Below are 15,968 nucleotides of genomic sequence, written 5' to 3' on the forward strand. Positions count from 1 at the left end.
AAGTTTGTTTATTAACTTGTTTTAAAAAATGCCATGTTTGAAGACTTTGAAATGACTACAGTCATAATGAACCTCTTAATTGTTCTTCATAGTTTACAAAGTGCATCAGATGCACACTCTAGTGTAGCAGCCTTAGTTTCTGTGGGCCTCATTTTCTACATGAGCAAACTTCAGCCGTGAGAAATGAAAGGACCTGCCCAAGGCCATTCCTCCCGACACAGCAGAGCTATCCAGATCTCATGAGTTTACATTCCTTCTGAAGCAGCTAAGAGTGAGACAGCGCCTTCCCAACTCCAAATAAGGAAAGGAGACCATGGGGGCAGCCTGACCTTCACAGGTTTTATTTTAATCCCATGACATTTGATGGCAGACATCAGTAAGTCGGGTCAGGCTAGGTCTTGGTCCTAGGGGATAGAACTGGCAGAGAAGAGAAAATATCCAACTTCTGTTTTGACTGTTACACTCCAAGCAGGGGAAAAAAGGAAAATGTTCTTGGCTGGAGTGCAGAGAATCCTGCCAGTAAAGATTCTGATTGCCAAAGACGTCCCCTCAAGCCCCATTAGCACCATGTCACCAATGGGGAGGTGCTGAACACTTAGTGTCACTACTGATGTCTTGGCAGCTTTTGAAAGCAAGACTGTGTTTCTATGAACTAAAGAGTGGGTGGGATATCTAAAAGCAGAGTACTGGGAAGGAACCAGAGTGTGGGAGGGTTTTGCTCCCATGGATTGAGTTGAATGGCACCCTGGGTGTGCCGCACAAAAGCATCCCCATGTAAGATTTTCCTACTGTCCCAGCCCTTAGCCTCCAGATCACCTCCCCAAGTCAAATGACACTCCAAGAAAAAGACCTGTTGGTGAAGAGGATGAAGGTATCCTTCATGACTGGAATCTAGGTCGCATGTCCAGGCTGCAAGGAAGCATGGCGAGAAACAGCATCAACAACAAAAGCATAAGAGCTGGCTACACACCTGCAAGATTCGTTCCCTAAGACATGGTGAGAAAAGCGAAGTCCAGGGCCATGAACAACTTCTCTGGGAACCCAGGAGGGAGGGATTAGTGAATTCTCATTAACAAAAGCCTCCCCACCCACCCCCACCCCCGCCAGCACTTATTCCTTCTTGGGAGGAAAGTGACCTGAACAGCAAACTGAACCTTCATTCGGTTGAGGGGAAACAGGTGATGTTTCTGAGATCATAGGCATGCTTATCCTGGGAGGAGGAGATAACTGGAGACCTGCCCACAGAAAAATGTGGGTGCTGTAGCTTGTTTTCTTGTCTGTTTGTTTCTGTTGTTTGTTTTGGTTGGTTTTTGAAGAAGGATAGAAGGAATTGCCAATAGGTCTTCCTGTAACTCTTTGTCCACACGCAACCATTTGAATCACTTCACATTACAGACAAAGACGGCAAGGTTTACAACAGAATTTTTCAAAGTAAATATAGCCAGTTTTAAGTTAAATTTTGTGTGTGTCTATGCGTGTGTGTGTGTGTGTGTGTGTGTGTGTGTGTGTGTGTACATGTGTTACAGTATGCTTATGAAGGTCAGAAGATGAAAGTCGTGGGATATTTGTATACTGTGTGAAGACATGTCGCTGTGATTGGTTTAATAAAGAACTAAGCCGGGCGGTGGTGGCGCACGCCTTTAATCCCAGCACTCGGGAGGCAGAGCCAGGCGGATCTCTGTGAGTTCGAGGCCAGCCTGGGCTACCAAGTGAGTTCCAGGACAGGCGCAAAGCTACACAGAGAAACCCTGTCTCGAAAAACCAAAAAAAAAAAAAATAAATAAAGAACTAAATGGTCAATAGCTAGCAGTAAGAGGTTAGGTGGGGACAGAGAGGACTTTAGGAAAAAGAAAGGCGGAGTCACCAGCTAGACATGGAGAGGAAACAGGAGGTACAAGAAAGTTAATGCCACATGGCAGAACGTAGATAAATATAAATGAGTTAATTTAAGTTATAAGAGCTAGTTAGGAACAAGCCTAAGCTACAGGCTGAGCTTTCATAATTTCATAAGAAGTCTTTGTGTCATTATTTGGGAGCTGGCTAGTGAATAGAAAAAGACTCGTTACATGTGGCATTCAGTGTGGAGGCTTGAATATCCATGTAGGGCCTGAGAAAGCAGTTTCTCAAGTAGGTTCAGCCTATAGAGGCACTGCTCTTTTAAGAGACCCTGTTGTACAGCTGAGCACTTGAGGAGCAGGCACTGGGTACAAACTCCTGCTTCAGGCAGACACAACAGATTCCCAGAGCTGGGGTGGGTAAATGTGGCTCCAGGTCGGTGCCCACCAACATGAGATAGGCTGTCATGGAACCAAGGGGAGCAGAGCCAGCCACCAGCATGCCATATGCTAAGCAGAGCCATGCAGCAGTAGCCTATTGGTTTAAAATTTGCTCACATGCTCAGAGGAGGCTGCAGACTTGGAAAAAAAAAAGTCAGGTCCAGGTAGACAAAACCTCTGAACAGGTTACAGTGTGTTTAAAAATGTTCTTAGATACTAAATAAAGAAAAAGAAAATGGGTATAGACAGTCATAGAAAAAATAGTTTAAAAATAATAAAATCTTTAAAGAAAAGTAATATAAAAATTAAGCCATGTATAGATGGGAAATACACAGGGCATCTGGAAACTGTATGGTGTTTTGTTGACTTTGAATTTTTTGAATGCTGATGAGCCAATGGCAGCTGCTGAGATACATTGCATTATGAAAGGCACTGCTGAATTAAACCAGCCTATATACTTTAGAGATGTCTTGGCTTCAAAATGGAAGTTGGGAAATGTGTTGCATTGGGGGAGAGGTTGTGCCTTTGTTTTCACAGGAAACAAAAAGCTACAGATTCCTTCAAAATTAAAATAGATCAGATTTGACCAGGGGAGACCTCCTGAGGATCTTGACTACAGACTTGAGGGAAGAAAACAGGAAAGACTACAAGACAGGTGACGTACATGCTGATCCCTCTGCATGGGAAAAGCTCTGAGACTGGTTGAGACAATATAAATCTTGTTGGCTATAGAGTCCTCTTGGCTTACTATTACATGCCATCCTTTTATATGGCATGGATAGAGGTTTGGTTATACAGTCCAAGTGGACTTATAAAGTTGACAGATGCCTTTTATCTGCTCAAATAAATAAAGCATAAAATCATCTTTAGCTAACTTGTACACTGCACATTCCATACTTACGCTAATACAGATATATATATGTTACCTTTAAAAGTTTCATGTGAGGCCGGGCGGTGGTGGCGCACGCCTTTAATCCCAGCACTTGGGAGGCAGAGGCAGGCGGATCTCTGTGAGTTCGAGGCCAGCCTGGGCTACCAAGTGAGTTCCAGGAAAGGCGCAAAGCTACTCAGAGAAACCCTGTCTCGAAAAACCAAAAAAAAAAAAAAAAAAAAAAAAAGTTTCATGTGTTTTCAGAACAAAAGGACCAGAAACCAATGAAGACAAAAAGTCCAGGTAATCCAGCCTCTCAGAGTGCCTCTATTGCAGTTTCCTCAAAATTCTGCATTTAGAACAACTTCAAGACTGCTAGCTGAGATGGTCCAGCTTCATAGACTACTCCAGCTAAGACTTCAGATAAGCTCTACACTTTCCCATCACACAGAGATTAAACAAGAAATAATACAGCTAGCTCTCCCAAGACCTGATCATTATCCCAATTTTCTCAGGGTCCCCTAAAGATGTCATTGCCCCCAGATAACAGGAATCAGTCTAGCGAACTTGATGCCCACATTCTCAAGAGGTGGGGTGGGTGGTTTTGGTCATTCAGTGGGTTATGGAGGTTTGTCATCATTTAGGGGGGGTTGGTTGCAAGTTGTTATTGGTCATAGTCAAGGATGAAACTAACAAAGGAAATTAGATTCAAGGATCTCATTACAAAAAGAAAAAGGGATGATACAGAATGATGGAATAATAGGGTGGATTGTTGAGTCTACTTTTCAACAACTACTAGTCTCAAATATTTTACAATGGTATGGATTTTTATATATTGATACAAATTTAAGGTTATTTTTGTTAGAACATACTATACATACATTTCTACTCTTGTTTAAAGTATTGTACCTATGCAGCTCATTTAAAAATGTAATTTTAAAGTTCTAGTCATTAAAAGCTACTGTTATAAACCACTTAGTATAATTAAGAAACAAAAGTTAGTAATTAGTTATCTATAACAGTCAAACTTGTAGTCATGTTAGGTATGTTTTTAAGGTCATACAGAAATGTATTTTAGGTAGATAGATGGTCTTCAAACACTTCAAAGACCTACAGAATATGGCACTTAAAATGTTTTAATAATGTAAGGCACATAGACAGTGAGGCACTTCTGCTCCTGGCAGCACCAATTTACTTCAAAAAAAGCATGATTGGCATCAAAGAACCTCCATATGGAATTTGCTTTCAATATGGCAAAGCTAGCCATTTGGGCAAGAAACTACCGTTGCCTCAACTGCTGACAGTAAGCAGTCCAAACTGGACAAGCAGGACACAAAAGAAGGCAACTGCCAAACTTTGCCAACATAATGTAGGACAGTCCTTTAAAATTCCTGCTTCACAGAAAAGTCTGTCAGATATTCTAGGCCTGTAAGATGAAGATGGATGCCCCGATGCTGCAGAGGAACCTTGGCCAGCTGTCTTTGTAGTTTCTACGGTTTGGGAAGTTGTTTGCTCTGCACTTCCTGTTTACTTAGGTAATATTATATCCTTCTTGGGTCTCTGATGGGGTTGAAGATGAGATAGTTATAGTTGCAATTTTCCTTGTTACCAAATTCAGAAAAAAAAAACTCACAAAAAAGGTATAAAGTGTATAAGGTTGGGAGACATAAAAGCTTAAATCATTTATCTAAGAAAATGTTTTGAGGTCTAAATAGGTAGTTTTAGGATGGTAATACAAGTTAGGATATAAAGTGAATTAGGTATAAAATTTTGGACTCATCAAGATAAGATAGATAATAATTTCTCCAGATTTGCCAAATACAAATGGACAGGACATTGTGAATGTAATTCTTACTTGATAATTGCTATTATTGTATATAATTTTACTGTATTAGAGTTAAAACCTTTCCTTTTTATTTAGACAAAAAGGAGGAAATGTTGTGGAATATTCCTTTACACTGTGTGAAGATGTGTCATTGTGACTGGTTTAATAAAGAGTTGAATGGCCAATAGCTAGGCAGGAAGAAGTTAGGCAGGACTTGTGGGGACAGAGAGGACTCTGGGAAAAAGAACTGTAGAGTCACCAGACAGACATGGAGAGGAAACAGGAAGTACAAGATGGAAGAGAGATAATGTCACATGTCAGAACATAGATTAATATAAACGGGCTAATTTAAGTTATAAAAGCTACTTAGAAACAAGCCTAAGATATAGGCCAAGCTTTCATAATAAATAAGAAGTCTCTGTGTCATTATTTGGGAGCTGGCTAGAGGGACAGAAAAAGAACTCCAGATGTCAGTTCTCCCCTCCCACTGTGTTTGAGGCAGGATCTATCTGCACTGAGTATACAGACTAACTGACCGAAGAGTCTGTAAAGATTCTCCTGTCTCTGCCTCCCATTTCCCAGTAGGAGTGTGCTGGGCTTGCAGATACCTGACCTACTGCATCCAGCTTGTATGCAGGTTCTGGGGATCCCAACTCAGGTCATCAGGTTTATGTGATACCTTTATGTGTGTGATGTGTGATATGAGAGTTAATTAAGATAGAATAAAAAAAAAACTTACATTTGCCTCAGCCAGATCAGATAATCTTTCAAGTTCCTGTCATTGAAACCTCTGGGCCTTGAGAATGTATTGCTCTTCAATAGACTGTGATATTGTAGAAAGACACAAATGTGTTCCTCTGTGTCTTTAGCTAGCATGCTCACACATGCAGCAAGTGCTTTTACCCACGCAGTCATGTCCCCAGCCTTTAGGTTAAATGTTAAAATAATTAGCTGCTAGGGATGGTGGCACATGCTTCAACTCCAGTATTAGGAGGCTGACCTGGGAGGAATGAGAATTTGAGACTGGCCTGGGCTATTCAGCAAGTTCAAGACCAGCAGGGGGATCCACATCATGAGACCTTGGTGCTTACACGTGCATGTGTGCATACGGTAGATAGATAGATAGATAGATAGATAGATAGATAGATAGATAGATAGATAGATAGATAGATAGATAGAGATAGATGGATGGATGGATGGATGGATGGATGGATGGATGGATGGATGGATGGATAAATAGGTAGGTAAGTAGGTAGGTAGGTAGGTGGGTAGATAAAGTACTTTCATTGAGTTCTGATGGGATCCCTTTCCCAGAGGGCAGGGAGTGAGAATGGAATGAAGGAAAGAAAGGGTCTGGGAAACTGACAGTGGCCCCAGTCAAACCTTAAAGTTTACTGCCCATCAGAACAGCATCCTGGAATGATTATCACCCCTGACTTCAGATTTTGACACTTCATCCATGTGTCCAGTACTCCCACACTCTATTATCCAAGAGGCCAGGGTGACTAAAGGGGAAAAGCAGTCTCCCCAAGATCCATAGAAATAGGCCTGCCTCCACGCTGAAACTATTCCCCATGGTCCTATTGTTCTAGTCTCTGCCTTTTCTAGTGTTGGAAAATCTAATTCCAAACAAATGTGAGCAAAAGACTAATAAGTTATGCAGCTGCAGGGTTTTAGGACTAAGCCCCTTAAGCTTTTTTTGGAGTAATATTTGATCTCTTGACATAAATCTATTGCTATTGTGGGTTATATACATATGCAAAGCTCCCACAAAATAAGCCAAAACTAAACTGATTACATTCCCGGTAGACTAGCTGTGACTCAGTTTTGGATTCTGAGGCTTTGATGTAGTGCATCCAATGCAGTGTGGAGTATTGAACAACAAAGATAAGGAGGGAGAAACGGGGGCTGGGCGATGGCTTCATGGGTAAAAGAGCTTGTTGCACAGGCATGAAGACCTGATCTCCAATACCAGTGTGAGAAACTAAGTGGGGTCATGCAAATCCACAACTCCCAGTGCTGTGGGAGGCAGATATAGAAAGATCATTCAGGCTTGCTGGCTGCCAGTCTAGTTCCAAGTTCAAGGAGAGATGGTGTCTCAAGTGAATAATGCAGAGGACAAAGCAAGACATTCAAGCGTACATACATACACACACATACACACACACACACACATGCACACATAGGAAAACAGGACTAGAGAGAAGTCAGTTGGTAAAGTGTTTATGAACTCAGGAAGACCTGAATTTGATCCCCTAGAACCCACATTTAAAAAGCTAGGCATGGTGGCACATCCCTCTAATCCCAGCAGAGCAGAGACAGAGATGGCAGAAACCCCTGGGGCTGGATGGCCAGCCAGCCTGGCCTGCTGGGCGAGTTCCAGCCAATCAAAGACTCTTGGTGCCTGCAGCTGCTTAAATGAGAATGATTCCCCACAGGCTCATGTGCTTGAATACTTGGTTCCCAGCTGGTGGAAATGTTTAAAAAGGATTAAGAGGTGTGGCTTTGTTGGAGGGAGTGTATCACTAGGGGTGAGCTTTGAGGAGTCAAAAGACTGGCACCATTTCCAGTTCTCTCGGCCTCGTGCTTTTGCATCAAGATAACTATCAGCTGTTCTTCCCAACATGCCTTTGCCTCACCGTCATGGACTCTAACCTTTGGGAAACTTCAACTCAATTAAACGCTTTCTTTTCTAAGTTGCCTCGGTCATGGTGTTTTGTCACAGCAATAGAAACCTAATACTGGGCCTGAGGAACAAAACCAGAAGTCTTCTGACCTTCACATAGCAGCATAAATGCATCAGCACACACCTGTATCTGCACACACAGACAGGGAGGAGGGGAAGAGGAGAAGCAGGTTCTCAGTACAGTGATGTAAGGAAACACAGGACAAAGTCTCAGAAAGCGGGGCAGCCGGGCAAGGAGACCTGAGACTGCTGTCAGCGGGGTAGATCTAAGGCAGGAAGCTCTTGATGTGAAAGAACAAATGAATAACTTCTTTTGTCTGGACAGCCTTGCCTGTCACAGGAGCAGCTTCTCTGTGAGAGTAAGAGAAAGGTTCTGGGGGCTAGGGGTCCCGGGGCTGAAGATGACATTTATAGAACAAGGCAGCTACCCTAGACTAAGCCACCAGCAAAGACAAGTGACAGATAGAAAGGACGGAGCCACCAGATACAACCAGGGTGATTCTTTAGACCACAAAATAGGGTCACTACTTGATTTGATATCCACTTCAGACCTGTCTCCGTAAGTCGGCCACTTAACTTCAAGTCTATTTTGGGTAGAAAGTGATGGGCCAGTGCCTGGTCTGACTTACTCTTCATCTCTTCAGTGTCATCATGACACTGCCATTGTTTGGGGAAATTGACGACCCCTAAAATTCCCCCCCAACTGGCATGTGACTCAGATTGGAAGATTTCTTTATATTTCCACACTCGCAGTAATCTTAGCCTTTCCTACAGCCGCTTGGTCTACCCTGCAAGTTTTAAGAAGAGTATCACTTTAAAAATCATGGAATGGGGGCTGGAGAGGCAGCTCAGCAGGGAAGAGCCCTTGCTGCTCTTCCAGAAGACCTGGGTTTGATCCCCAGGACCCACATGGCGGCTCACAACCATCCATAACTCCAGTTCCTGGGGATCAAATTCCTAACTTCCCCAGGCATGCACATGGGGTACATACACACATGCAGGCAAAAAAAAAAAATCCACACACATAAAATAACCCTAAAAGAAAAATTTAAGCATGGAATGCCAGCTCTGAGAGTTCTCTTACTTCATTTCCCTTTCTTCCAAGACAATTCCTTAGAGCAGTGTTTCTCAACTTCCCTTTAATACAGTTCCTCATATTGTGGTGACCCCCCCAAACCATAAAATTATTTCATTACTCCTCCATAACTGTAATTTTTCTACCATTATGAATCACAATGTAAATATCTGATATACAGGGTATCTGATATGCGACCCCCACAGGGGTCGTGACCCACAGGTTGAGACCACTGCCTGAGAGCCTTAATGGCTTACTGGCATTAAACACTCTGAGCACTATGCCAAGAGATTTACGGATTTAAATCAAATGATGCAATATGGGTGTGACTTTCATCTCCCTTTTGCAGAAGGGGAACCCGAGACACGTTTACCTTCCTCCCATCATGCTCCTACTTTGTGAAGAACTCCTTATCAAACTCTAAACCTCAGGCATCCAAAGCGTATAAGCAGCATTCTCTCTTGGCTGGGAGGGAGATGGGAGGATGCATAATTTGGAAGAGGATTCTTGACACCTTTGATCATGACATTCCTAGAAGACATGGCTACCCTCCTGTATTGCCAAGGCACGGGCTCTAACCAGCTCTTACCCTGTTGTCCTCCTGGATCTCCCAGTCACTCGAGAAGGTCATCAGCTGCTGCCCTTGGGAACAGTTAGCAAACTGGAAGAGGCTGGAAAACATCCTTCTGTTTTCTTGTGTGTCTGGAAAGATGGCATCTTGGAAATTGACTCCATGGGGCAAGAGATTGTAATTTTCATCCATCCTAAGGGGGAGGGTCAAAGCAGAGATGTAGGTGAGGCTATTGGAGCTGGGCCAGCTTCAGTCTAGCTTACAAAGGATGGAGATGGTCTTGCTAACTTCATCATGAAGTCTGCAGTGGTCTCAGGAGGAGACCCTACAGTCGGCACTTCTGTTGTTTTCCAGTTTACACTACTTGAGGCTAACCTTAAGGTTTTCTTAAGAATGGAGTCTAGACAAGGGGGAAGGAAGATGTGCGCATGCACGCCTGTCTGTCTATTTACTTCCTAGTAAGAAGGCAGCCAGTTGTAATGTGACCTGGATTCAAGTCTCACTACAACATTCAAGTCTCAAAGTTTCTTCTCTAAGCACTGTTGTCTTCCAGTCTGCTACAAGAGGGTTATAGTAGAACTAACTTTCTTGGTATTATCATGGGGACTGCATTAGAAAAATATAATGGGTAGGGGCACTTCCTGATTAAGTGTGAGGACCCAAATTTGAATTCCTAGCACTCACATAAAAAGCCAGCTGTGTATGCCAGTAACACCAGCAATGGAGGGCAGAAACAGATCCTGAAAGCCTGCTGGCCCCAGCCTAGCCCAAACAGTGAGCTTCCAGGTCAATGAGAGACCCTGTCTCCAGGCAATAAAGTGGAGGGCAACAGAGGAAGACACCAACATCTTCCTCTGGCCTCTGCATGTGCACACACTCCTATGCATGCACCACATATACACCCATCCAACACATACAAATATAACAAAGCACTTGGCACAGAGTGAATGCAAGTATACACATTATTAGTGAACGTTTTTACATGCTCTGGTGTAAAGAGCTTATTAGAAATAGAAGTCAGAAAAAAAAAAAGAGGTGAGAATTTTAACCCAAGTGTTCCAGTTTGAATTTGGAATGTTCCCCCTCCTCTCAGATTCATGGGCTCAACCTTGGTACCCAAATAGGGCGGGAAGCTGTCAAAGTTTCAGAAGGTCGGACCTAGCTAGAGGAAATAAATCACTGGGAGTATGCTTTTGGGTCTATATCCTGCCATGGCCCCTTTCTGTATTCCTTCTCTGCTTCCTGTTTGCCATGAGGTGAATAGTGTCTGCCCAATGCACCACCTAGTCATCTGCCCAAGTGTACAGAGCCACACAGCCATGGAATGAGACCTCTGAAATGAGCTGAAACAAACCCTCCCCTCCTTTCCATGTATCAGTCACAGTGAGTGGGCAAGAGATAGGGGAAGAGGCCAGAAGAACAGAGGAGGAATGCGTCGTATGCTTTTATTAACCTACTTCAAGGCAAAGCAGCCCTATGAAAAGACAACCTGTCACAGTATCGTGTGACTGTTTGTCTTAAGTTTCCGTACTTATGTCATTGCAAAAGATCAAAACATTGGCTGACCACTGCACAGTCACTGGACCATTTCGTGATTAAAAAAGGAAAAAGCAAAAATCCAACACTGTCTGCCCAGATCTTGAGCTTTTATCCAGTGGAAAATAAAGCACTGTCAAGTTGTTTTATAGCTAGGCTCTCAGTGTTTTCCCTAAATAAAAACATGAAAAGACTGAGTTAGAGTCTCAGTATCAAGAAAGGCACTCTCACAGTCTGGCTGACTGTATTTAGAAAACCATACTTTCCAGACAATTAGAAAAAAAAATCAACCTAATCTGGCTAAGACACTCAAGCCAACCCAAAGCAGAACATGCATTCTAAACTTAGCCTGCCTTCAATATGGAAAGCACATGTGGCCCTGAGCTTCAGGACGCCCCTCTGCGGAACTGACTGTTTTCATTCTCAGAGATTCCAAAACGAATCTGCAGCCCCTGCTCAGAGTCATTCCCAAGAGCCTTGGTGCTGTTTACAATTGGTGAGACTAGGACTATCGATGACCGTAAAGCTTTGGATTAAATCACTGACTTTTTAAAACCTGGCTAAGATTCTATGGCCATGTCTCTCCCCGTTGTTCTATATCCATCTTAATTGAATTAGAAGCAACCCACGAACTGGAGGAGCCACCTGCTGCTTTCTGCCTATGGTTTGGGTAGAATTCAGTAGTCAATAAAAATGAACTGAATTTTGGGACAGATACATTTCCTGCTGATCACAGGCCAACCTCCGTGGAAGTTCACAAGATTGATATTGTCTACAAGGGACCACCTGTCTGACAAGCAGTGACCTGGACTTTTTACTTTTCCCCCAAAGCTCTGCTAATTGGAATTACCTGGCAGCTGGTATGAGAGAGTGGAACAGCAGATAGCTGGGCTGCTTTCTGGCACGGAGGTGGGTAGGGAGAGAGAGAGTGAACGCATGTTAAACAGCGGGGCTTTCCCAGGTGCTTCTCGTGTTCCTATCTGTATTTGCTTCTCACTTTTAGCCAGAATTGGTGGAGGGGAGAGGTGTGAGAGTGGGACTCAGAGAAGCAATTGGCTCAAACCTTACACTTGAGACGTTCAAAGTTGGAATTTCAACAACTGATTCCAAAGGTCATCTCTCTCAGGACATCAAATGGGTGGTTGGAAAGCGCTTTGATGGCTGCATGTGGTCGCATGAGCCTGTAATCCCAGCACTCAGAGGGTGAAGCAGGAGGATTGCCCGGGTAAAACAGCAAAACCTGGCCTCGTAAACAAAAGCACCTTAACGTAAAAAGGCCTGTAACACCCTTCTGTGCGCACAACTCCAAAATCATCTCTGTATCTTATCCTCAGCCAAGGAGGTGGTCAGGATCTTCGTAGAGGACAGAGCAAGAGAGAATGCAAAGAGCCTAAGGCATGTTCTACTTTGGGGGGAAAAAAAGAAAAAAACAACGGGCCCCCGGCGCTCCTGACCTGCTGCAGGTAGCCCGCAGAGGGGCCAGGCTCACCTGACAAAGAAGAAATAAGAGTAGTCCTGGACCACCGTGTGGGAGTGACAGGAGAAGTAGCCCAGACCCGTAAGATTGAGCCGGGAGCCGGCGGGCACCTCCAGCATGCTGCCCCACGCCTGGTCACACAGCATCTCCACCTCGGCAGAATAGAAGAGCCCTCCCTCTCCAGCTTGGTACTGCCAAGGCAGGTAGTTGTAGAGGCCCGGCACCTCGGGGTGCAGCGCCAGAACCTTGGCGTACACGATGGTCTCGGCCAGCTCTGCGCGGCAGCCCTCGCTCAGGGGTCGCCACTCCGAGGGCAGCTGGCAGGCGTGCGCGGGCGCCGGGCGGGCGGCGAGGCAGAGCGCGGCGAGCAGCAGCGGGAGCAGCATGCCGGCGGCTACGCTCTAGCCCCGGTGCATGGTCCGCCCGGGTGCCGGGGAAGGCGGGGAACCCGGGATCCCGCCCGGGAACCACAGCCTGGGCACTCGGCTGCGCGAGCTCCGGGGCGCTGGGTTGCGCGGCTAGCTCTGTGGCCAGGATCACCATGGCCCGGCCTTCGCCCCTCCACGCTTAAGAAGGGTCGCGAGGACGCGACGGGACGGGCGGGGACTGGGGCGTGGACGGCGGCAGGGGCGGGGAGTCCGCTTGGCAGCCCGGCCTTGCAAGGCTCCCGGAGGAGGGAACCGGCCTGGGCGCCCTGGGACTCCCGGGTGAACTGAGTCTTGACAGCGCGACCCAGTCGGTTTGTAGCGCACCGCTAAGCGGCTAGATCAGAGCTTGCGGGGTGTAAAGAGTTGTTCCCTGCGCAGGTATCCCAAAGTTACTGTTCTCAATTTGCACGATGAGGTACTCTGCGTTAAGGCTTTATGTTTTCTCTGCAAGTGATTTAGAGTCTAAGTACTTAGAAATCAAATCTGATTTTGACTTCCCCAAACTTCATGTGGAATAGTATCTCCACCTCTCTCCTCTTTCTCTGTCTCCCCACTCCCTTCCTCTCCTCCCTTCTTCCCTTCATCTCCCCATCCTCTCTTCCCCCCTCCTTCACTCTCCTCTCCTCTACTCCCCTCCTCCCTGATCCTCTCTCCCGCTCACCTTTCTCTATCACACACACACACACACACATACACACACACACACACACACACACACACACACACACGCTAATTTTCTGTAACAATGGTGTTCAAAGAGTCCCCATAAACATTTGAAAAGCCATTGTTCCAGGATTTTTTTTTTAAGTTAACTGATTTATACAGCCCCAGATTCTAAAAGTCCTACACCTGGGAAGCAAGTTCATCAGTAAATTGAAAACAACTTTTCACTAGTTAGTGGGTGAAATGGAAGAGAACAAAGCCCTCAAAAACTCTCAATCTCCATTGCCATTACTATTCTTAGTGTAATAAAAATAAATCACAAAAGGGCTAAGTGTATAGCTCAGTTAGAAAAGTGCTTGCTGGGCATGCCTCATGTCCTGGGTTTGAATTCCCAGCACCTCATTAATTGGGCATGCTGATACATAATCAGCAGTTGGGAGGTGGAGGCAGGAGGATCAAGAGTTCAGAGCTGTTAGGAGGCTTCATATGGAATTTGAGTCCAGCGCGGGCTAAAGAAACTGTATCAAAAGAAAAGAAATAAGAATACCTATTTGTAAATCAACATGATCATATAGTCATTTTATGGATGTTATCCATATAGCTTTATTAAATATTCACATTGTATCTAATGCATTTTAAGAATAGATTTATAAGCAAAATTGCCATGATAATGGAAGACTGCATGTAGCACCTCATTTGGGGGTTTGCAGGTTTGGAGGCAGGAACCTAGCTGATCAAGGACCTATCAGAAGAGAGTTCCCAAGGAAATCTAGAACAGAGTGTACAGATTGGGAAAGAAAATTAAAGGCTGGACCTCACCTTGCTAGGCCCCCAGATCGTCCAGGGAGTCCTGAAAGTTTGATTGGATGGTTTCTTTTGTGAATGCTTGAAATGGATGCAGGTTTTGGCAGGCAGCTCTTACAAACAAACCCAACCCTTGTAGAAGGCACTTAAAAGGAAGAAATCTGAGGGAGGGATTTGGGCATTTCCAGACAATAAAAGGGACTCCAGGCATCATTATCTAGCTGAAGGACTTGGAGGGCTTCAGATGACATGAGGGTCACATTAGCTCAGAGTCCTGTCTGTGAGTCAATCAGGCTTAATTTTCACAAACCTTGTGGAGCCCCAAAGCAGAAGGAAGTGTAAGAAAGAGGCCCTTCACAGGCTGTGGATGTTCACGTGTCAAGTATTCAGCCTGAGACCTCAACCAATTTCCATTTTTGAGAAAGAGAGCAGAGAAAGAGGGAGAAAATCTTGCCATGTAGCCCTTAAATGCCTTCAGGCAAGAATTTCAAGTGTGTGCCTCTATGCTCAGTGAGACCTCAACAAATTCTGCAGGAAAACCTTATAGTCAAAGTAAATCCAGAGGACAGCAGTGCCAAGTATACAGATGATGACAAATGACTCTCCTCCGCACTTACCTGCCATGGGAAACACCAGACTTTCACACAATGAGCGGAGGAAGTGACGTCATGCCTCACATCAGCGGTTGCTTATCAGTGCAGCCCCATTGTCTCTCCTTGGACATTTAAACTATGCACTTTCACAGGGTTACTGTATGAACCTGCTCCAACTGTCATAATGAAATACCACAGGCTGGAGGCTTACCCAGCAGAGATTTATTTCTCCTAGTTCTGAAAACTAAAAGTTCAGTGTCCAGATGCCAAGACTGGGGTCTGGTAAGACCTTTGTCCCTGAGGTGCGTGTGAATGGCCATCTTGTATTCTTACAGCAAAGGTGGCCTTTTCTTGGTGTTCTTCTGTCTTCCTCTTGCAAGTCCAGTGGCCTGGGACCCCACCTTTATCAACTCATCTAGTCTTAGTTACCCCCATAAAGGCCTTGTTTGCAAATATAGTCACCCAGAGGGGCAGGATAGAGCTCCGATATATGAATATTGAGTGGGGAGGGAAACAGTGTAGACACAACAGTTGTTCAGCAGGTGCTCGGCAGGTTTGCTTGAGAAAGAAGGAGGGTGTGACATAATTTATATTCCTGGCAAAAAGAGCAAGCATCGTCAGATCACAGTGTTAAGAGTCGCTGACTGTGAGCCAAGCACTGTTGGACAGGGTTTGCATATTTCATCTTAACTCAATTGCCAGACAACATTCCAGAATAGATATTACTATTGTTGTCTTTGTTTTTAAAAATCCTTATGTGTATATGATTGTATGTGTATTGTCTGTGTGTGTCTGTGTGTGTGTGTGCTCATGCATGCGTGCACACACATGCACAGGTGCTGTCCTGCACATGTGAGCGTGGGATTATGAGCACAAGTGCCATGATGGATGCCCATATGAAGGTCATAGGACAGCTTTGGGTGTCGGTCCTCACCTTCCACCTTGTTTAAGACAGGTCCTTTTGATGTTGGTCACTATGTTTACCAGGCTAGCTGGCCCATGAGCTCCCAGGATTCTCCCGTGCACATCCCATCTCACCATAGGACCATTGGGATTACAGATTTGATGTGGGTCCTGGGATCCAAACTCAAGTTCACACATTTGTACAGCAAGTGCTTTTCTCACTGAGCCACCTCCCTAGACCTGTTGTCTTTCTTTTTTAT

General features: G+C 44.8%; 1 protein-coding gene across 1 annotated transcript in view; it reads right to left on the reverse strand.

Annotated features, from left to right (window-relative positions):
• Positions 1-13,023, reverse strand: part of Ccdc3 (coiled-coil domain containing 3) — a 93,523-nt gene extending 80,500 nt beyond the window's left edge. The window contains exons 1-2 of the mRNA XM_052728784.1: positions 12,330-13,023; positions 9,323-9,497 (exon numbers count right to left, since the gene is read on the reverse strand). Coding sequence (XP_052584744.1) covers positions 9,323-9,497; positions 12,330-12,703 — 549 coding nt within the window. The 5' untranslated portion in view covers positions 12,704-13,023. The remainder of the gene's footprint in view (positions 1-9,322; positions 9,498-12,329) is intronic.
• Positions 13,024-15,968: the final 2,945 nt, after the last annotated feature.

The sequence above is a fragment of the Peromyscus californicus genome, unplaced genomic scaffold (genome assembly GCF_007827085.1).
Source record: "Peromyscus californicus insignis strain IS unplaced genomic scaffold, ASM782708v3 Scaffold_8__1_contigs__length_139910024, whole genome shotgun sequence".
NCBI lineage: Eukaryota > Metazoa > Chordata > Mammalia > Rodentia > Cricetidae > Peromyscus > Peromyscus californicus.